At 49.6% G+C, this 20,877-nt stretch overlaps 1 protein-coding gene across 3 annotated transcripts; it reads right to left on the bottom strand.

Annotated features, from left to right (window-relative positions):
* Window positions 1-100: 100 nt before the first annotated feature.
* On the bottom strand, window positions 101-13,967 carry ABCD4 (ATP binding cassette subfamily D member 4). 3 transcript variants are annotated; one of them, XM_065870948.1, is made up of 19 exons: window positions 13,930-13,967; window positions 11,500-11,618; window positions 11,214-11,341; window positions 9,889-10,028; window positions 8,517-8,633; window positions 8,050-8,175; window positions 7,366-7,416; window positions 5,715-5,809; window positions 5,364-5,485; window positions 5,164-5,255; window positions 4,860-4,949; window positions 3,096-3,304; window positions 2,868-2,959; window positions 2,377-2,413; window positions 1,942-1,991; window positions 1,494-1,546; window positions 1,097-1,173; window positions 333-448; window positions 101-169 (listed from the first exon to the last, which is right to left on the bottom strand). In XM_065870948.1, exons 1-19 carry the CDS (start codon window positions 13,965-13,967, stop codon window positions 101-103), a joined length of 1,821 nt encoding a protein of 606 aa, XP_065727020.1. The 3 variants fall into 3 exon arrangements, with proteins under 3 accessions (XP_065727020.1, XP_065727021.1, XP_065727022.1); XM_065870949.1 differs by lacking the exon at window positions 8,050-8,175; XM_065870950.1 differs by lacking the exons at window positions 5,715-5,809; window positions 8,050-8,175; window positions 8,517-8,633; ... (2 more) ...; window positions 11,500-11,618; window positions 13,930-13,967 and having other exon boundaries at window positions 7,366-7,390.
* Window positions 13,968-20,877: the final 6,910 nt, after the last annotated feature.

Here is a 20,877-nt window from a genome sequence, read left to right as displayed (position 1 = left end):
GCAAACCTGGAGCTCCTTCCTTGCCCCATCAGCCTTCCTGGTCTCTCCTGGGGACTCGACCTCCTGGGCTTGGCTCTCCCGCCGGTGGCCAGTCTTGGCTTCATTCCACTTTGATTCTGGTCAGCTCCCACCTTCCTTCTCCACAGAGTTTCAGAACCAAGGAGTGAAACTACAAAAGACCACCACCACGCGGAGATCAGGCTGCCCCGGCTGTGACAGATTCCCTGCCCTCTCTGCCATCCCCACTCTCCATTTTGAGGGGGCTCTGGCCCCGGCCAGGCCCAGCCTTGGCATTCTTTCTCCTCCTCAGGCCATCCTGCGGGCACGGGTACCTTCTCAAGGCTGCGCCGATGGCCCACGCTGACGAACGTCATGCCCAGCTGCTGGCCGATGCGGTAGAGCTCGCTCTCCACCTCCTCGGTCAGGGCACTGGTGGCTTCATCAAGCACTGAGGACAGAACTCAGTGGGAAGAGATGAAGTCCTGCCCCAGACCCACCTCTGCTGCTCCTCCAACCCACACCCACCTTCGCTGGGACCTGGTGGGAGGCTGAAAGCTGTTCTGGCTTACAGGGGCCCTGCCTTAGGGAGAGCGTGGGCCAGAGGAGCGGAGAGCTAGGCTCCATCTGGGAAGCATTCTGCCAGCTGCAGGACAAAATCCCTCAGTTTCCTACCCTATTCCTAATCCACCAGCCACTGCCTAGGACCACTCAATCCAGGGAATCCTAGTCCCCCCAAGGATGTCAGTCCTTAGAAAAGTTCACACCTCTGCCAGGCATAGCAGAGGGATGCCCATTCACTGATGGCCGAGCCTGACGGCCATAACATGAGAACCCCTCTCAAGGTTGGCTCCAGCTGCTGCACTGGCACAGAGGTTAAGAACTGGCACTTCAACATACACCTGAGGATGCCAAGCACTGCTGCCTCACGGGCAGAGCCCTGCCATCCTCTCCTGCAGGGACAGAGATACCTGGCCAGGCACAGGTGTGCTCTCCTACCCATACCAATGCCTCTCCAGGGGCACACGAACACACGCTGCTATACCTGTGAGCGCAAACGTTGCCTGGCTAGCATGTGTACCTACAGAGCGAACCTCACCTGCATACTTCGGCTGCAGGTAGAAGAGCCGGGCAAAGGAGAGCCTCTGCATCTCTCCTGGGGATAGAACATCATACCTGAGAAAGGGGAACGAGAGAGGCCCACTGGAGGAAGGAGGCTATAGCTTGGCTTTTGCACAGAATGGTCTGGGCAGGAAGAGGCTCCCAGCACAGACAGGCTGCCCCAGGACAGATGGATGTCACCCCCCTTTCCACCACAGCCCCGCTGCCTACACAAGGCAAGGCCAAAATTCTGTACCACGGACATGAACCAGGTCCCCAGCAGCCCAGCAAACCCCTAGAATTTGGGGTCAGAAGTCACTTCACCCCTTGCCCAGGCCTCTGGGACCCACTGTCTTTGGGGAGCTGGCTCTGGAGCCCCCCAAACTCCTTCTTACCAGTTCCAATCGACCTGCTGGTCCAGACCCTCTGTCCTTGCCACCAAGCTGGACTGTAACACACCCAGAGGGAACGATGTCCATGAAAGGGCCCATCCCTGCTTCCTGCTATCCTGAGGACCTCCTCAGTCCCACCACACACACCCGAGACACAGCTACCCCTGGTCGCGTACCACGGTGGGGCTGGGGGAGCAGTCCGTCAGCCACACTGTTTAGACTTGCTGGAACGTGGTGACCAGAAAAAGCAGGCTGATGTAGTCTTATTATTGTTTTAAAATTTGCTAGAGAGTGGACGCTGCTTGTTGCCTGTACCTGGCCAACAGCTCCCACTGCCGATTTATACACCCATCGCCCTGCCCCAGGCTCAGACTTCCAGCTCCGCTGGGCCTGCACCTGTGGTCAGTGCCACCAGGTGGGCTTGGACCTCAGGGTCCCTGCCCTCACTCACCAGGCCTGCCAACTCCAGGAACCTCATGATCCTCTCATCATCAGCAGAACCTGCAAAACACGGAAGCCTTCAAGAAGTCAGCTCCTCTGGGTAGCCAGAATAGATGGGGCACATCATGGCCGGGGACCCCAGAATGTGGGCCAAGGCTCTGAAGCGACAGGTTACAGCACTTAATAAACACGGGAAGGACCCAGTGAAGGAAGTAATCCCTTCCTTTCCTCCAGTGGTGTTTCTCCTCCGGAGGGGGAGACAGAAAAAGATGAGGTCAGGGTACAGACCTCTGAATAGTAAACAGTCAAAGGAGGAGGTGGAGGGGACCCTACCTGAAACCAGCAGCCTGGCTGGGGCCTCTTCCAAAAGGTACAGGTGAGGCCACAGTCAGACAGAGAAGAGATGGTGGGATGGGAGGTTGCATCCTCAAGAAGCTCAGCTCACCTGAATCCGGGTAGATCTCCTTCAGGGGATATATCACCTGATAAAAGAAGAAACCACATGGGCCTGGGGCAAGGGCCAAGGAGAGGTGGGGCTGCACACAGCTATCCTCCCTCAGAAACAGCCCCAGGAGCTGCCAGAGGCCAGGCTCCTCTCCACCTGAGGAGAGCAAGGAGCGTCCTGGCTGAGGGTCCGGTGGGAGAGGCGGGGCTGGCAAACAGCAGGGCAGGGCCCCCAGAATCCAAGTTGGTGTTCAACAAACACATGTGATATTTGGCTTACGGCCTCCACAGGTTAACCTGCTCCCAGAAGTTGCTCTGAGTACATGGCCTAATCCATAGACGTGAATAAAAAGTCCTTAGAGCCAGGGAGTTCCTGGGCTTGGTTCATTTTATACCCTACCTGCTGTCCCATAGCTCTCCAGGGCTGAGACCTGTCCCACCACCAGGGTCCAGGTTGGGGGGAAGGGGTGGGAGGAGTGGGCCCCGGCTAACCTGCTCCCGAAGGGTCCCATCAGTGAAGAATGGCTTTTGTGGCAGGAACAGCACCCCGTGGGGTCCAAAGTCCATGAGCATCTGCACTGAGCCTACAGAAGCACCATTTTAAGACGTCCCAGAAAGGTAATTGCCCCTCATTCTGCTTTCCCAACAAGAGGCTTGAGTCTTACACACATACCCCCCACAGGCCAAGGCTGGCTCAGAGCAGGGAAGGCTGGCTCTCACCCCATGTGCTCGCCCAGAGGCCACCCAGAACCCGGAGCAAGGAGGTCTTGCCGGTGCCCGTGTTGCCTGTGATAAGCAAGCTCTGCCCCTCAGAGATCTTCAGGCTCAGATCCTTGATTAAGGGTTTGTTAGAGGAGGGGGCAGAGATGCAGACCCGCTCAAGGAGAAAAGCTGTATCTGTTCGCTCTGTTGCTGGCCATCCCGGGGCCCTAGGGTGCAAGAAGGGAAGAGATGTTGGCAAGATAAGCGGTGTCAGTATTGCTGGGGGCAGGGGGGTAGTTCTTTCTCATTGAGGGCATCACCTCTGGACTGGAGGGTTGCCATGGGCTGAACTGTGGCCTCAAAAATCACATACTGAAGTCCCAACGCCTAGTACCTCAGAAGGTAACTGCATTTGGAGACAGGGTCTTTAAAGAGGTGATTACATTAAAATGAGGCCTTTAGGGTAGGGCCCCAGTCCAGTATGACTGGTGTCCTTTTAAGAAGAGGGAGAGACACCAGGGGTGGACACGCATAGAGAAAAGGCCATGTAAGGACACTGTGAGAAAGCGGCCATCTGCAAGCCAAGGAGCAAGGCCTTGGGAGAAATCAACCCTGCTGACACCTTGATCTTGGACTTCTAACCTGTAGAACTATGAGAAAATAAACTTCTGCTCTTTAAGCCACCCAGTTTATGGCACTCTGTCATGGCAGCCCTAGCAAACTGATAGAGATGGATTGGGTACCTGCTCTGCGGCAGGCTGGGCAAGGTCCTGCCCATGACTGATCTTAATCAGTCTTATCAGCCACGAGCCACAGCTATTATCCCCACTGGGCAGATGAGGAAACCGAGTCAGGTGGCTGAGTAACCTGCTCAGGGGCGCAGAGCTGCGTCTGTGCATTTCTAACGTTGGTGGCATTACGTGCATTTTCATGGCATCACCGGGTGACTGATGTAAGAATGGGAGCGGAAACACTAACACAGTTTTGGAGTTTCTGGCTCTCCACGGACGCCCATCTCCCCCACAGAAAGGCATCTCCAGTTCCCCACAGTCCCTGCACCACCAGCCCCCGCCCCCGCTCCACCTCTGGGCTCAGAGCTGCATGAAGCTTTAATTCTGAACAGAGGCAACAGTTAAGGCATTAGCTCCTAAGAAGACAGTTGAGTGTAGACCCTGAAATTCAGCCTGTTTCCATTTTTGAAAGTTTACTCTGTGGCCTCCGTCCAAGCACTTTCTATGAACTATGATATCTAATCCCCACAACAACCCTAAGACGAAGGTTCCATTAACATCTTCTTTATAGAGACGAAGAAACTGAGACACAGAGCAGTTAAGTAGTTTGCTCAAGAAAAGTGAGGACATGAACAAATCCTTGATGCACAGAAAGGTCAGAAACATCACGGAGCCTGCAAAGATACAATAAAGACACCTCTGGGCCTGAGTGGGGACAAAGAATAGACATGCCCCAAGGAAGGGGACTGGCGGCAGGGCTCAGCGAGGAGGAGGGAATAAAGGAAGAGGAGGGATACAATTCAGATTTTTGTTTTGTTAACTCAGGCCCAGGCTGATTGTACTTTGTTTCCATCAGCTGGGGGATGGTGTAAATAAACACAGATGCCGGAACAGCAACATCGATGGTGAACATTCACAACGTGCCTGGCATGAGACAGAGCTCAGTTGCTCCACCTAACTCTGCTGCCCGGCTGGGAACAGGCTGGGCTCCAGGGTGTTTCCAGCGCCTGCATTCTCCACCACCAGGCTGCACCGCCAGCCCAGCGCTCACCTGGCCAAGTCCCACTCGCTCTCGTCCAGGATCTCCCCATCCCGTGACTTCAGGGTCATGTCCAGCAGGGTCTCCTGAAGTTCCCCGATCCTGGGCGAGAAGTGAAAACCTGAGGAGGGTCTGGGCGCCCAGGTGAAGGCGTTACTCCTTTTTCTCTCTCATGCCCATTAGTATATGGTGAGCTGTTCTGCTCCTGTTTTCACTCTGCTACTTCTCCCTGAGGTACACGCTTTGCTCAGGACCTAGAGAGGCCAGACGCAGCCTCACCTGTGGGCGTGCCTAGAGGGGCCGGACGCAGCCTCACCTGTGTGTGTAGCCTGCCACATCGGAGAGCGTGGTGGAGAGATCGATGAGCCGGGTGAAGCAGCTGATGACGTACATGCATACAAAGGCGTTCTGGACAGGACAGAGGGCAGTGCGCACGGGCCTTGACTCCAAGGCCCTGGGTGCTGGGCCAAAGGGCAGGGGGGATGGCATGAGGGGGTCCCCAGAAGGGATTCTCACCTTGCTGACCAGGGTGCTGAGCTCTGTGGGGCTCAGGTCTCTGTAGACGCCGCTGAAAATGGGGATTGAGATCACGACGTAACTCAGGATGCTGCCCAGATAGTCAAACATGTTGACGCCGACTGCGGAAGACAGAAAGACCTAGGGTGAGAGACCTGGGAAGCAATCCTGTGCTCCGAGGGAACGGGAAGCCAAGCATGGTCAAGCTATTCTGGGGATCCTCACTCTCCTGAGGTCATTCATGGCAAAGGCAAACTGATCAGTGCAGAGAGGGAGGAGGGAGTTGTGGGGAGGGAAGCAGGCTCCCTGCCACCACGGTGGTTCCTGCCTCCCGGGGCTCCCTGCACCTACTGTACAGCCAGAGCTCCTTGGACATCAGCTCCCTCTGGGTCTGAAGGAGTCTCTGCAGCCTGCGGTCTGTCCTCATGTGCTCCACGTGCCCAGCTCTGATGAGAAAGGCCGGGATGTCCACGGGGCCTGGAGAGCCTGAGCCCCCCTCCTCACACTCCTCTTTAGCGACCAAGCCCACCCAAGTGATCTTCCCCTCAGACCCTTTCGGCCAACAGCAGCCAGCCATTGCTTCATTCAGTCAACATGGTATTGTCTGCAGAAAGACCATGAACTCTAGACTGGGAAGACTGGATTCAAATCCTGGCTCTGGCCAGTTACTAGCTGGGTAACACTGACAGGTTATTAAGCCTCTGAGTCTCAGTTTGCTCATCTATACAATGGAGCTTATAATACCTACGTAATAGGCTAGAGTGAGAATTTCTGAATGCAAAGCGCCAAGCACATGAGGGGCTCCCAATGAAAAAGAGCTGCTATTATTAAAAAAATATACACGCAGCAGTCACTAGGCGGCAGGCTTGGTGCTAGGTAGCCAGCGAAACAGTTTTGGACAAAAGAGCCCCTGTCCTCGAGGAGCTCCCAGTTCAGGGGGGCAGGCAGACGCGCTGCATTCTTCACCTGGAACATGGAAAGTGTTACGTAAGCCGTGTGTCTTCAGGGCTATGGAAGCAAATAGGCGTGACCCCTAAGGGAGTCTGGAAAGGTGCCCAGGAGGAGGTGACTTGGAGCTTCAAGGATGGGCAGAAATTCTCCAGGCAGAAAGGTTGGGGGAGGACAGAGGAAACGTTTCAGATTTTGCATGAAGGACAGAGAGGCTGCAGGAAAACACACTCGGAGCTCCAAGCATCAACCTGCTTTCCCCAGGGCCCAAAGCTTCATGAGCAGAGTGACTGAAGAATCCAAAAAAAACCTAGCGCAGGCCCAGCCCTACCTGGCCCCCACGACCTGCCCCATTCATAGGTCCCCGGTATCCTTGGTGCCCCCAGGTGGTGGCAGCTACAAACTGCAGCAGAGACGGACAGAAGAGCAAAGTCCCAGGGCTATTAGATCCAGGTGATCCAAGGAGTAACTTCTACTCCTTAAACACAAACCTCTGGGCCCTTACTGTCAATCCAAATACTGAATCCAGAGTCCTCATAGGAGGCAGAGTGCAGGGACCTACCCTGGCCCCGGGGGAAGGAATGGGGTTTCACAATGCTGCTGTCAGGAGACCACTTTGCTCCACTAGGACAGTGTCTGTGGCGAGCAGGTCTTCTGAGCTGAGAGGCTCCATTCCCTCCCAGGCTACAGAGACAACGGATCAGCCTTGGACGTCAGGCACTGGCAGAAAGCCATTTTACAGACAGAAAAGCAGAGGCAGAGGCAATGCCTTACAGTCATTAGTAAGATGAGGAAGCATTCACTCATTTCATTCTTAGAACAAATTTAGGCCCCATGCCAGGCCACGAAAAGGAAGAACCAGTTTCAGAAGCAAATCCATGGACCTAAGGATGAGGCAGACGAGGATAGTGAGAGATAAGGGGAGAGGGTCACAGCCAAGTGTGAGGACGCCTGGCCCCTGGCCTTGGTGACGGTGCGGGGGTTGTTTACTTCTCCACCATCTCCACTAGCAGCTCTGACAAGGCAGAAGGGAAACTATCCCCGCTAGACTCACCTGAAAAAAGCAGCAGGCTCAGCATGCACCCGGATCTGCATGTGCTTGAACCTGGGAAGGCCGAAAGCAAATGTGTGCGGACAGTGGGCAGGACGGGTCCGTCTCCTTTCAGAGTCCTGGATCAAGACCTCCAGGCAAAGAGCAGCCTGGCTCCACTCCGAGACTGCGGCTGCCTCAGCCCGACCCTTCCCTGGCCTGTCACAGGGTGGGAAATTCCAGGCCCGGGAGGGATGGCAGGAGACCTGCAGACACGGCAGCCACCTGCCTCTCCGAAGAGGACAGGTGCAGGCCTGCCACGGCTCCTCTTCTTCCCAGGGCCGGGTCTGAAGGAGGAGGCCAAGAAGCACAGAGTAGGGGCTGGACCCATCGGCTGACCAGAATAAGGGTGGCCGGAACAGAAGCATGTGAGAAGGCCAAGGGACGACGATGATGATGATGGCGGCCAACCAGTCACCGTTCTCAGTGCTTCTCATGTATGATCTCATTAATCCTCCTTACAACTCTGTCAGTACCGTCCCCATTTTACAGATGGGAAAACCGAAATTTAGAGAGGTTAAAGACCCCGCCCAAGACCATACGGCTGGTGACTGGCCTAACTGGGATTTAAACCTAGGCAGCCTTTCTCCAGATCCCAGTCCCTAACCATTATGCCTGGCCCAGAAACCTCAAGCAAGGGAGACACACCTGAAATCCCCCTCCAGCTTCTCCTGCTGCACCAGTTTTGCCACAATGGGACCCATCAACATCTTGTTCACCACGGTTCCCAGAATGAAATACCCAAAGATGCTCACAGGCCCGAGCCAGCCGGTGCTGAAAGGCAGAGAGAGGGAGGGTGTGGGGAGCCACATATCACCACAGGCCTCTGCTCTGACTCCTGCCCCTTTTTGGGCAGCCCCCTGTCCCATCTCAGAGCCCTGTGCGGGGGCATCTGGTACCTTGACACTGACACACCGCAGGGCCACAGGGAGGGCAGGGGCCCAAGCATGCAAGACAGGAAGACTTCCTGGGGTGCAGGTGGGAGGGAGGGAAGACCAGCCTCTCGTGGACCCTGACCAGGGAGAGCTGACTCCCGCCCAATGTGTGAGTGAGGGACTCTGGGGAACCACCAGGCAGGGGAGGAGGAAGGGCTCTGGCAGGAAGAGAGCCTTCACCTCTGGAAGCACTGATAGGTGTAGTAGATGAGGGTGAAGGGGGAGACAATCAGCTTGCTGGCCACGCTGCTGAGCTGCCGGCAGAACCGCTCCACGTCCTGGCTGATGCGCTGGTCCCTGGAGCCAATGACACAGAGTGACTAGGCCCAGGGAGCTGGGCTTGAGGGTTGAGAGAGCTAAGGCACTTCCAGGCTACCTCTTATTCTGACCTTGCCTTTCAGTGCTGTCAGCAATGACCCCGTGGGAAGGTGGACCCAGACAAAGGCTCGTTTCCTAGAGGCAACGAGACCCTTAGGACTTTCAAACAGGGTTCTGAAGAGCTGCTTCCTATGGTGCCTCCGTCTACCCCTCAGAAAAAATGGCAACTGAAAGGTCCAGCACACAAGGGCTCTGAGCCAGCTTTGAGCAGAGCCAAAGAAAAACCCGAGGGTAGAGGATCCGAGTTTCCGGATGATCAGGAAAGCTACATCATTTACCTCACTCCTCCCAACCTCTCTCTCACGAGCCTGAGCCTGCCCCCATTTAGCTATCTGGCTGTGGAAGTTTTGTACAGGTTGAGCCATAGAGAAGAGGCCTAGGGACTTCCTTGGTGGTCCAGTGGTTAAGACTCTGTTCTCCCAATGCAGGGGGAACGGGTTTGATCCCTGGTTGGGGAGCTAAGATCCCACGTGCCTGGTGCGGCCAAGGGAAAAAAAAAATGTGGAGAAGAGGCCTAGAAGAGAAGGTTAAGAAGCAGCAGCAGCCTCCTAAGAGTCTTTGCTGCAAAGCTCCACTTGAGCTGAGGAGAGGTTGCGTCAGGCAACAAAGTGCTTGGGACGGTGCGAAGCAGGGAGGGAAGAGAGGGTGAAGAGAGACCCCACGTGTCTCATCCCACCACCAAGGCCACAACGACTCCTATTCCCAGTGAGACGTGAGCTTTGGCAAGTCACTTGCATTCTCTGGGCTTCAGCTGCCTCATCTGTAAGGGAACCTGGGGCTTAGTGAACCTAAGAGAGGTGATAGAATGGTGACTGGAATCCCAGACTGAGTCCTAGACAGCAGTAGTTTTTTACTGCTGAAAACTGGAGCGCTGCTCTTCTAGCTTTTTCTAGCAAGGACACTGTCTTCAGAGGGTGCCTTATCTGGAAGCCCAGGATGTGAAGTGGACAAAAGGGAGCTGCTCTTGGCCTCTTCCTTTTAGCTCCCTGACCTCAGCCCTGCAGCCTCTCCGGGGTCCTCTGCAGGGCACCCTTCCCCCTTGGCTCTGGGCAGCAACATTTGCAGATAATGGTGGATGACCTCATGGGGTCTGCCGCAGGGGGTCTCCAGGGCTGTGCCAGCCCAGGTGGACGAACCACGCAGAGGGTAGCAAGGACTGAGGGGGGGTGCCTACGGGTTATCGATGTCATCCCGCAGCACGTTGAGGGTGTAGTACATGCGGCCCCGGAAGTAGAGGCGGTGGAGATGCTCGGTGAGGTCCTTCCTCCAGCTCACATACAGCAGGTTGCAGGTGAACTGGTCAAAGCTCTTCAGCTGTGCAGCGGGGGAGACAAGGGGAAGGGAGAGGTGCAAGTCTCTTTCTACCAAGTCTCAGCTCCAAGCTCAGGCTGGCAGAAAGCCTCTGCTGACCAGTCCCAGCCCATTCGGCTGTCCACTCAGCACTTGAGCCTGTTAGAGCGTCAAGTCATGGGATTCATCCCTTCCTCATTCACTCATGTGTTTATTGACTGCACCAAATATTGAAGGGCTTACCAAAGGCAAGGCCTTCTAGCCTCCTCTACAGGGTATTGTCTTACATCTCCAGAGCACATGAGCTTCTGGAGATTGGGAACAATATCTTCTATTCCACTTATGTTCTTACTTTTTTGTCCCCCAAAACTTGGCACAGGGTTTGAATCCATAGGTGTTTACTGACCGAAGACCCATCAAAAGTGCCAAAGTGTGATGAGAAGTGGCTTCCCCAAGAAAACAGGTAGTGCAGCCTGACAGAGAGCATTAGGCTTGAGCCCTAAAAGAGCCCTGACTCTCATCATTCCGTTTATGGAGCCCCTGTACGCTAAGCACGAGGGAAGTAACAATGAGCTCACAGTCTAGTGAGGGCACAGACAATCACAAGGGTGTAAGGATTGTTAGTGCAGAGCTGAACTCAAAGGATCAGGAGTCGAAGGGGCAGAGTTTGGTGGAGGAAACATGAAGGACAAGTTGAGGAGGACTTGAAGGAGGTGACAGCGGAGGAATCGTGAAAAGTGAGCAGGTGTTAAGCGAGTGAACAAGGGGTGGGGGAAGGAGGCCATTTTGCAAGAGAGCAGCAGGTGCAAAGGCTGGGAGATGTGACAAGTGCCAGGCTCAGGCACAGCCTCGGCCCCCCCAGAGGACAGCAGCAGCTCTGGCTGCTGAGCCCAGTTTTCAAGTGCTCTGAGCACCCTGAAGCAAGAGTTCTGGGAATGGAAGGGACAAGCATCATTTCCACCAAATGCTGGATTAAACCAGAACCCTGTGGCCAAGCCCCAGGAGCTCGTAACACTCTGGGAATTGGTCCCATGTGGGCCAACGGCAAGATCAATGCCCTGCCTAGAGTTTTGACCCCATGTTCCCAGAAGAGGGAGGGAACACACACCCACAGCTTGGTTCCTGCTTCCTGGTGGCTAAGTCCACTGGGCACTGGAGAGGCATCACACTAGGCTGGAGAGGAAGAGAGACACAGGGAGAAGACCTTACCATGGAGTTGAGGACGATGAGCACAACAGCCAGGAACGTCAGGGTCTTAAACCCATTTAAATCTTTGTTTCCTAGGACCCCAAAGTACTGACTGGGAATCAAGCCAACCCGGTAGATCACCAGTTGTTCTGGGGGGAAGGAGAGGAGTCAGGAATCAGTGATGAGGGCTGAGAAAAGACAAGGGAGGCTTCTTCTTGAGGCCTTGCCTCATCAACACCGCACAGAAGGAGAAGGACCTCAAACCAGGGCTGCCCTCCCCCCCACCGGCCTGGGCTCATTCACTCACCCAGTAGGGCCACACACAAAAGGGTCAGGAACATCAAGGCATTCTGTGATGACCAAGAGGGAAACAAAACCTTCTGTATCTGCAGGAACCGCTGGAAAAATTGCAGATCTAACCTGGGCCTGAAGAAGAGAAGCAGGAGAAGCAGAGTCCTAAAAGGACAACGGAGCCTTAGAGAGCAGTTACCAAGCTTATCTACAGCTGTTGGTGGGCAGGGCGCAGGCCATGCAGAAAGAACGGTTTACGAATGCTGAAGATGGTAGGAGGGAAACAGACCAGGGGATAAAAAGGAATTTAAGTTGATAAATGCTATGAAAGGTTATTTACCAAAAACCTATAGCTAAATTAATAAACTTTAGCCACATCCTCTTTTTTGGTCACAAACAAGACAAGGAAACCCACTACATCAAGGATTTTAAGATCCTGGCTAAAGCAATAAAGAAAAAAAAAGAAATGAGGTAAAAGGAATGAAAGAAGAGATTAAATTGTCATTATTTTCAGATGATGTGATCATTTACATAGGAAACACAGCAAAGCTATAGACAAAATGTTAGTGGGACTTCCCTGGTCGTCCAGTGGCTAAGACTCCACGCTCCCAATGCTGGGGGCCTGGGTTCGATTCCTAGTCGGAGAACTAGATCCCACAGGCATGCCTCAACTAAGACCCAGCACAGCCAAAATAAATGTTATTTTTTAAATAGACAAAACGTTAGAAATAAAAGGAGTCCAGCAATGTTGCTAGATACAGGGTTAACACACAAGTATCAATAACCAACAATAACCAACTAGCAAATATAAAGAAAATAAGATGTTATTTACAGAAAAAAAGTACAGAAAAACCATAAAATATCCAGGAATTAACTTTAAAAAAGAATGTATAAGACAGTTTGGAGGAAAAACCGAAAGCTCTATTATAGGATGTGAAAGAAGACTTAAATAGAAAGACTTCATTTCTAATAGAAGTCTGTAACTGCGATGCAATACCAGTCAAAACCAGGAGTTCTTTAAGGAACTGTATATGGAAATATAAAGGTCCATGAATAGGTCAGGACAACTGTGAGGAACAGGAAAGGAGGAGGAAGAAACCCACGTAAACCATCAGGTTATTAAGACATATCATATTACAGGGTTGGAGTAATAACAAAGTGTGGTATGAACACAGGAACAAAAAGACCATGGAACAGAAAGACCAAAACGAAAAAATTCACCTATGTTTACGTGAGCACATAATAGAGATTATATCACAAGAAAGGGCATATTAAACACACATTATATGCCAAACCCATACTACGTGCCCAGTACTGTTCTACACATTTTATGTGTATTAATTCATTTAATAATCACAACCTTAAAGATGAGGAACTGAGGGTAAAAAGGTTAAGTAACTTGCCTTGTCACCCACCTGATAAGTGGCAGCCTTAGGGTTTGAACACAGGCAGCCTGGCTCTGTGCTCTTAACTATGCTATACAGCTTCTCTAATTTTTAATTATTAATTAATTTGTCATTAATTGAATACGGTAGAGGAAAATTTACGTCATTACCTCAAACTATGTATAAAAATAAACTTTAAAAACTCCAAATGGATTAAAAATCTAAATGTGAAAAGTAACATTACTTAGTTAATAGAATGTAGAAATATCTTAATGAAAATATAATGGAAGGTATTTCTCAAATAAGACCCCCAAACCAAAAACTATAATGCAGGAAAACTAACAGATTTAACTTAGAATTAAGTATTTTTGTTCAACATAGTGCCACAGATTAAAAGACTTGGAGAAGTTACTTGCAGAGTGGAAAATAAACAAGGTAATAAAATCTAGTCCATATAAGTAATGACTGCATCAGGAAGACAGGAAATCCATAGAAAGTGGGAAAAGGATATAAATAAGGGGAAACCCAAATGCTTAATAGAGGAAAATTAACACAATGGGACACCACCTTACACTAATCAGGTCGATAAACATTAGAAAACCAAACAATACCAAACATTGGGCGGCAGGGTAGGGTGTCGGTCGTTAAGAAGAAACAGGAACCTTTAAGCAATGCTGTTGAAAAGTTGGTGTGACCATTCCAGAGAACAAATTTAGCAGAATTAAGTGACCTAGCATCCTACCCTGGGATGGATACTCCAAAGATCACCCATATCCACAAAGGAGGCAAGTGGTGCTTAAAAACTGGAAGCAATCTAATTGTCCGTCACTAGGGTAATGTATACGTAAACTGGGGTCTAACGCACTTACGTAGCACCATGCAGCACTCAGAAGTGAAAACTAGATTATTATACCATGGATGATCTCAAAAACACCATGTTGAGTAAAAAGTTAAAAAAAAAAAATCACAGTATGTTATGAGGGCGGAAGGTGCTCCTTCCCCACACAGCCCCGAGTAGGACGCCCCGAGGCCCGGTCCTCCTCCCCAGTCGCCCTACTCACCGGGCGCCAGCCCGGGGCGCGGGCCCCCGGACCGCCATGACCCGGAATCCGACCGACGCGGGAACCCGGTAGGCCCCGGGTCCGCTCAGGGTAGAGTCCAAAGAACTCGCTTCCGCCGAAGAGGGGAGGGGCCCCGGCACCCGGCTACCACAGAGACGGGCGGATAGAGAGGAAGGGAGACGCAGCCGCTCCCGGAAGCGACCGACTTCTCGAAAAGAACCACAGTGCTGAGTCTGTTGACCCGGCGCCTAGAGCGCCCCCTCCTGGATATGGGAAGTTTCCCCTTTGGCAAGAAGTAGCCGAGAATGTGACTGAAGTATTTTAAACTCTGAATATAGATGTTTCATACATTCTCCCAAAGAAGCCAGAGTGATCTTTTAACAACATGTCAGGCTTCCAATTTCAGTTAGAATAGAATCCAAACGTTTCCATGGCACAAGTGATCCGGCCCTCTTCCCTTGGTCTTCATTGAACAGGCCACTCTATTTTGGCCTCAGGGTCTTTGCCTGGATCAGTCCTCTCCCTAGCCTAGAGCTTTCAGTGGCTGGCACATTCTCATCATTAGTTCAAATGGCAGCTGCTCACCCAACCTAGACCGTGCTGTCCTTGCCCCATCATTCACTGTTGCATTATACTTTTATTTTCTTCATAAGATTTATCACTGTCTGAAATCATCTTGTTTCGTTGCTTATTGTTTGTCTTCCTTTATAGGAATAAGTTTCATTGAGCAGGGACTCTGTCTTGCTCATTGTTGTATTCCCAACATCAAACACTGCTAGTACATAGTAAGTGCTTAATAAATATGCTAAATGTTGAATGAATGAAATGCTTATCAAGTGGCTGATCACAAGCAGCATGATCTCACAGGGCCCTAAATTTGAACCTGGATGTACCTTCCCACCTTCTTTCAATCCTTATTAAGTGTCAACTATATTCCAAACACTCAAGATACATGTATCGCCTGTCTTCTTGGAGTTGCCAGTCTAGCTGGGAAGGCCAACCAGGTGACAGTTTTGGTTGTCTTTATGAAGCGCTATGACAAAGTGCTATACAGCAGGGTTTCTCAACCTTGGCACTATTGACTTTTTGGGCCTGATAATTCTTTCTTTGGCGAGTGGAGAGACTGTCCTGTGTATGGTAGGATGTTGAGCCGTATCCCTGGCATCTACTCACTAGATTCCAGTAGCACTGCCCCAGATCCAGTTGTGCCAACCAAAAATGTCTCCAGACATTGCCAAATGTCTCTTGGTGGGTGGGGGTGGGGAGGAGCAAAATCCTAGCCTTGTCCCAGCCCCCAGCACTGAAAATCACTGTCGCAGAGCCATAGAGAGGGCCATCCGACTCAGGATGGGGAAAAGGAGAGAGAAGATAACTGAGTGATTCCTCGACATGGCAAGAGCTTAACTATTCCCAAGTGTGATTTCCTGAGTATGTCCTGGTTACTTTGAAAATCAAACAAATAGGGCTTCCCTGGTGGCGCAGTGGTTGAGAGTCCACCTGCCGATGCAGGGGACACGGGTTCATGCCCTGGTCTGGGAAGATCCCACATGCCGCAGAGCAGCTGGGCCCGTGAGCCATGGCTGCTGAGCCTGCGCGTCCGGAGGCTGCTCCGCAATGGGAGAGGCCACAACAGTGAGAGGCCCGCGTACCGCAAAAAAAAAAAAAAAAAAAAAAGAATCAAACAAACAAACACATCAGGATACAATTTCCGAAAAATTAAATAAGGCAACAAGAGTATCAAGGCGAGCAACCTCACCTTGCTAGGGAAATCCAGGTTTGTAGCTCTTGTTGCCTTTCACTCTCAATAGTGTTCTGCTTTGGGGTTTGTCCCAGGGTTCTTAATGCTGTCTATTACTTTAAACTTTACAAAATGCTATATATAACATATTGTTCATTAATATTTCAGTTTATATTTCTAAATTATCTTTTGAATAATTTCCAACACTTTAATCCTGAAGCGGAGTAGTGGGAAACCTAATGAAACACCTAAAATTAAAAAAAAAAAAATTCTTGGGACTCCCCTGGCGATCCAGTGGTTAAGAGTTTGCCTTCCAGTGCAGAGGGTGCAGGTTTGATCCCTGGTTGGAGAGCTAAGATTTCCTATGTCTCGCGGCCAAAAAACCAAAACATAAAACAGAAACAATATTGTAACAAATTCAATAAAGACTTTAAAAATGGTCCGCATCAAAAAAATCTTTAAAAAGATTTCTTAATATCAAATATTCTGTTAAAATTTCCAATTGTAACTCTGATATTTCCCTTTTTTTTTTTTACTTAAAAAAAAATCAGGATCTAAATAAGGTCCATGCATTGCAGTCAATCAATATGTCTTTTGAGACCCTTATAATCTATAGGTTCCTCCTCCATCACCTTAGATTAACCACTGTCATCTCTCTCCTGTCTTGCAAAAACCTCCTAATTGGTTTCCCCACTTGAATTCTTGCTACTGTTCTAATGCAGTTCCTACACAACAGCCAGGGAGACTGCAAAAATCAGATCAATACTTCGCTTAAAACCCTTCAGTGGTACCGAAGGCTCTAGGTGCCCTCACTCCACCAACCACAACCTTTTTAGGTGCTGGGAAACAACCTAGCGCCCTCCATTCTTCTGTTGATCTCTACTCTTCCTTCATCTCCAGTGTAATGTTCCTTCCCGAGAAAGCCCTCTCCTGACCACTTTCTCTAAAGAAGGACTCTGTTATTCCTTCCAATAGCACCGCATTTTTTCTCCTCATGGCACTTATCGAAGCTTGTTATTATATTTTCATTTTGTGAAAATGAAAACTTTCACATAACTTTATTAATGCCTCTCTCTCCACAGACTATCAGCTGCATGAGGGCAGGGACCATGTCCACTGTATTCACCATTGTCCAGAAGCACTTAGTAAGGGCACAATAAATATTTGTTGAACGAAGATGAGCAAGACAATTCCTGACCTCACAAAACACACAGGCCATTGTCTCTGCTCATACTGTTTAATACTAGGACTGAAATTCCCCTTTTCCAGCTACCAGACTTGGGGCTACTTCCTCTCTCATACAAAGACAAAGGGTTTTTCTTTTTGGTTAAAGAAAAAAAAAAAAGGAAAGCAATTTGATAATAACTATCAAGCTTTAGATGATGCCATGGTTTCACTTCCAGGTCTTCTCTTATAAATATGTTTACACAAGAGCACAAAGGTTAATCGCGAGGGTGTTTCTGCAGTGTGGTAGGTAGGTAATAGCAAAACCCTAGAAACAACCAGAATTTCTATCAAGGAGGAAAGGGTAAAAAAGTATGACAATCACTTTATGGAATACACTTTGCATCCCTTAACAAGAATGAGAGAGGCTGCATTGCCATAGTGGTTCAGAGTATGTGCTTCAGAGCCAGATTGCACGGGTTCAAATCCCTGCTCTACCACTTAATATCTGTGTGACCTTGGGCAAGTTGCCTCAGTTTCCTTATCAGGGAGCTGTGGGAAGTATCTAAACAGCACCTGGCAATGATCAGGGCAAAATGGTGTACTATATAGTAGCATGGGAGAAATGCCCATGTTGTATTGTCTCAGTCATTTTTAATTAACTAGTTTAATGGAAAAATTTAAAAACACGTGATAAAAAAATTCACACAGAATCATTAGGCATATAGTGAAAAATAAGTGTGTCTCCTGCTCCAGAGACAACTACTGTTCACAGTTTCTTAGGAATCTTTACAAAAATGTTTCATGTAAATGCAAAGTTATATGTGTGATTATTTTTCACATACACACACACACACAAACACACAGCCTTACCTATTCCTTTTAAACACTCTGCCTTGATGCCTGCTTTTTAGATTTTATAGTACATCTTGGAGATACTTCCATATCACACAGACCCACCTCATTTTTCCCCACTGCATAGTACTCCACTGTATAGAGAAACTTTTTTTTTAATTTCTTGGCCGCACAGCATGAGGGATCTTAGCTCCCCAGCCAGGGACCAAACTGGTGCCCCCTGCAGTGAAAGTGAAGAGTCTTAACCACTGGACCACCAGGGAAGTCCCTAGAGAAACTATCCAATTCCCTATTGCTGGACATTTTAGTGGTTTATAGTTGTTTGCTATTACAAAGAATGTTGAAATGAATATCCTTGATTAATTTTAAAAGATGGCATACTCCATATTTCATTTGAAAAAAAGCATATTTGTGTGTGCATGAGCATTTAAAATGATTAGAATCTGTAGGAATTAGGAATTTAAAATGATTAGAATTTTAAAAATGATTAGAATCTGTAGGAATTAGGAATTCAAGGAATGGAGAGCAAAAGACATTTGAACGAAAGAGCCTGTGCATTTAAATGGCTTTTTTTTTGTTTTTTAAATGTGACCTGCACAGTAAAACCTTCCCAGAGGTTGTCTCTTAATAAGAAAAAATTACTTCATCTTCTGACCCTCGCAGCTCCTGGTTCACACCTCAGTAATAGAGTTCTTCCTTCTCATCTCTCCTGCTAGCCTGCCAGTCATCTTCATGTCCTGTAATACTCAGTCCAGTGCCTGGCACGTAGGTGTTCACTAAACAGTTCTGGAATGAATGAAGCTACTCCTCTGACCCCAGTTTGCCTGCATATAAAATTAGGATGGTAAAGTGGACCCACGACTCATGGCCGTCATGGGAAATTATTGAGCAATGTGAATGCTCTTGAAAAAGATGAAACAGTGTGTAAAAATACTCAAGAATAGCCACTGAGGGGCTTCCCTGGTGGCGCAGCGGTTGAGAGTCCACCTGCCGATGCAGGGGACACGGGTTCGTGACCCGGTCCGGGAGGATCCCACATGCCGCGGAGCGGCTGGGCCCGTGAGCCGTGGCTGCTGAGCCTGCGCGTCCGGAGCCTGTTGCTCCGCAACGGGAGAGGCCACAACAGTGAGAGGCCCGCGTACCGTAAAAAAAAAAAAAAAAGCCACTGAATCTGAAACTTATCCTATGGGCTGACCAGGTCAAAACACCTGCAGTGTAGCGGGTTCAAAGGCTCATGGCAGCTTCCCCACAAGACCAGCCTGTTAAATTTATTTTCTGACAAAAGGAGGACAAAGCAGGAGGGATCGAGTTGTTAGCCAAGCAGAGCCCTGCTGTCAGGTCTTTTAGATCTGAAATCATCTGGGCCTGTTCCACTCCAGAAGTAAATCATTTTGGAAAGATTTGCCCCCTGAGCTGTACGTCTGTTAAAAAGTTGAAGTTTTCATATTAGAAAGCACCCAAGGGTTGATTTGATTTCACCCAAGGACAACTCCTTGATTGTAGACATAAACATAAAGGAGTGAGGAGCTGAGGCGGACGAAAATAATTCATTCAGCTTTCAATAAATGTTTACTGAGCACCTACTCTCTATGTGCCAGGCATTGTTCTAGGTGCTAGTGATACAGCAGTTTCAAAACAAAAAGTCCCTGCCTTCAAGACCTTAAGCAGATACAAGGACTTCCCTGGTGGTCCAGTGGTTAAGACTTCACCTTCCAGTGCAGGGGGTACGGGTTCCATCCCTGGTCGGGGAGCTCAGATCCCACATGCCTCACAGCCAAGAAACCAAAACATAAAAAAAACCCAGAAGCAATATTGTAACAAATTCCATAAAGACTTTAAAAATGGTCTACATCAAAAAATCTTTAAAAACAAAAGAAGACCTTAAGAAGATACATATAATAAACCAAAAAAATGATATGAAATGTAAATCATAATGTTAAGAAAACTATAGCGGGTGTCCCAGGTTAAATCCTTTGCGATGCACACCCTGAGATGTTTAGCACCTCAGTGGCCAGAGAGAATGTTCTAGGATCACATGTGTGGAAGGGTGGGGAAGGAAGCAGGATTGGGCACAGGGGGAAATCAGGCTGAGAGGCGGCTCGGATGACAGCCTCAGCAGACTCCATGGGGAGCTCCAGGGCTAAAATGGCCCATCTGAGTTGCCTCCTTTCTGCTTAGCCCCACTCAGTTCTTGTATGCGGGCTGCCCAGGGAAGGTCATGACCTTGGGCAAGTCCGCTCTGTGGCTGAGGCAATCCCTGAAGGGGCTGACAGCTGAAGGCTGTCTGCTTACTACACTCCGAGCAGCTGGGGTGACAATCTTTCCTCAAGGAAGGTCTCTCTGGTTGGGTTTAAACAGCAACACTGAGTGAAATGAGGGAAGGAGCCATGTAGATTCTGAGGGAGCTGGAATGCAAGTAGGGAAACCAGTTAAGAGGCAATTCTGGTATTTCAGGTAAGAGGTAGTAATTGTTGAGATTACAGAGTAGAAGCTGTAGAGAAGTGTTTCCCAACCAGGGTGATTTTGCCCCACCCTCTCCATCCCGCACTACCCAGGCCAGGGACTTTTGGCAATATCTAGAGATATTTTTGGTTGTCACCACCAGGGATATGCTCCTGGCATCTACTGGGTAAGGCTAGGGATGTTGGTAAGCAACCTACAATAATGCACAGGACAGCTCCCCAGAGCAAAGAATTACCTGTTCCAAAATGTCCAAAGTGCCGAAGCTGAGGAATCCTGCTTTAGGGAAAGTGACAAGTTTTGAATTAGGGATGTATTTTGAAAGTAGACCCAACAGGATTTGCGTTTGGATGTGGGGAATGAGAGAAAGAGGAGTCGAGGGATTCCAAGGTTTTTGGTCTGAGCAACGGAGTGAATGATGGTAGCATTTACTGAGATGGGGAGCTCTGGGGGAAGAACAGATTCTGGGTGTGGAACAGGTAGGTAAATCAAGGGTGTGTTTATCAACAGGTTAAATCTGAGACGCCTATTGGTGATGTTACTTAAGCAATCGTCGGTTTGAGTCTGGAGCTCAGGAAAGATGTCTGAGCGGGAGCTGTAGATGTGGGGTCATCAGAAGAAAGGTGGGATTTTAAATCATAAGAGAAAGAGATCACCTCGTAAGAGATCACCTAAGGAGTAAAGGCAGGTAGAGAGGCAAAGAGGTCAGAGGACTGAGCCCTTTGGGAATC

The sequence above is a fragment of the Phocoena phocoena genome, chromosome 2 (genome assembly GCF_963924675.1).
Source record: "Phocoena phocoena chromosome 2, mPhoPho1.1, whole genome shotgun sequence".
Lineage (NCBI taxonomy): Eukaryota > Metazoa > Chordata > Mammalia > Artiodactyla > Phocoenidae > Phocoena > Phocoena phocoena.
Note: the sequence above shows the minus strand (reverse complement) of the source record. Positions and strands in the feature narration are given on the sequence as shown.

Coding starts and splice junctions, on each gene's coding strand:
- ABCD4 (XM_065870948.1), bottom strand. CDS start 13,967: ATGGCGGTCCGGGGGCCCGCGCCCCGGGCTGGCGCCCG. Junction 11,619..13,929: donor GCGCCCCGGGCTGGCGCCCG/GTGAGTAGGGCG, acceptor TCTCTTCTTCAG/GCCCAGGTTAGATCTGCAAT. Junction 5,256..5,363: donor TCAGCACCCTGGTCAGCAAG/GTGAGAATCCCT, acceptor TGTCCTGTCCAG/AACGCCTTTGTATGCATGTA.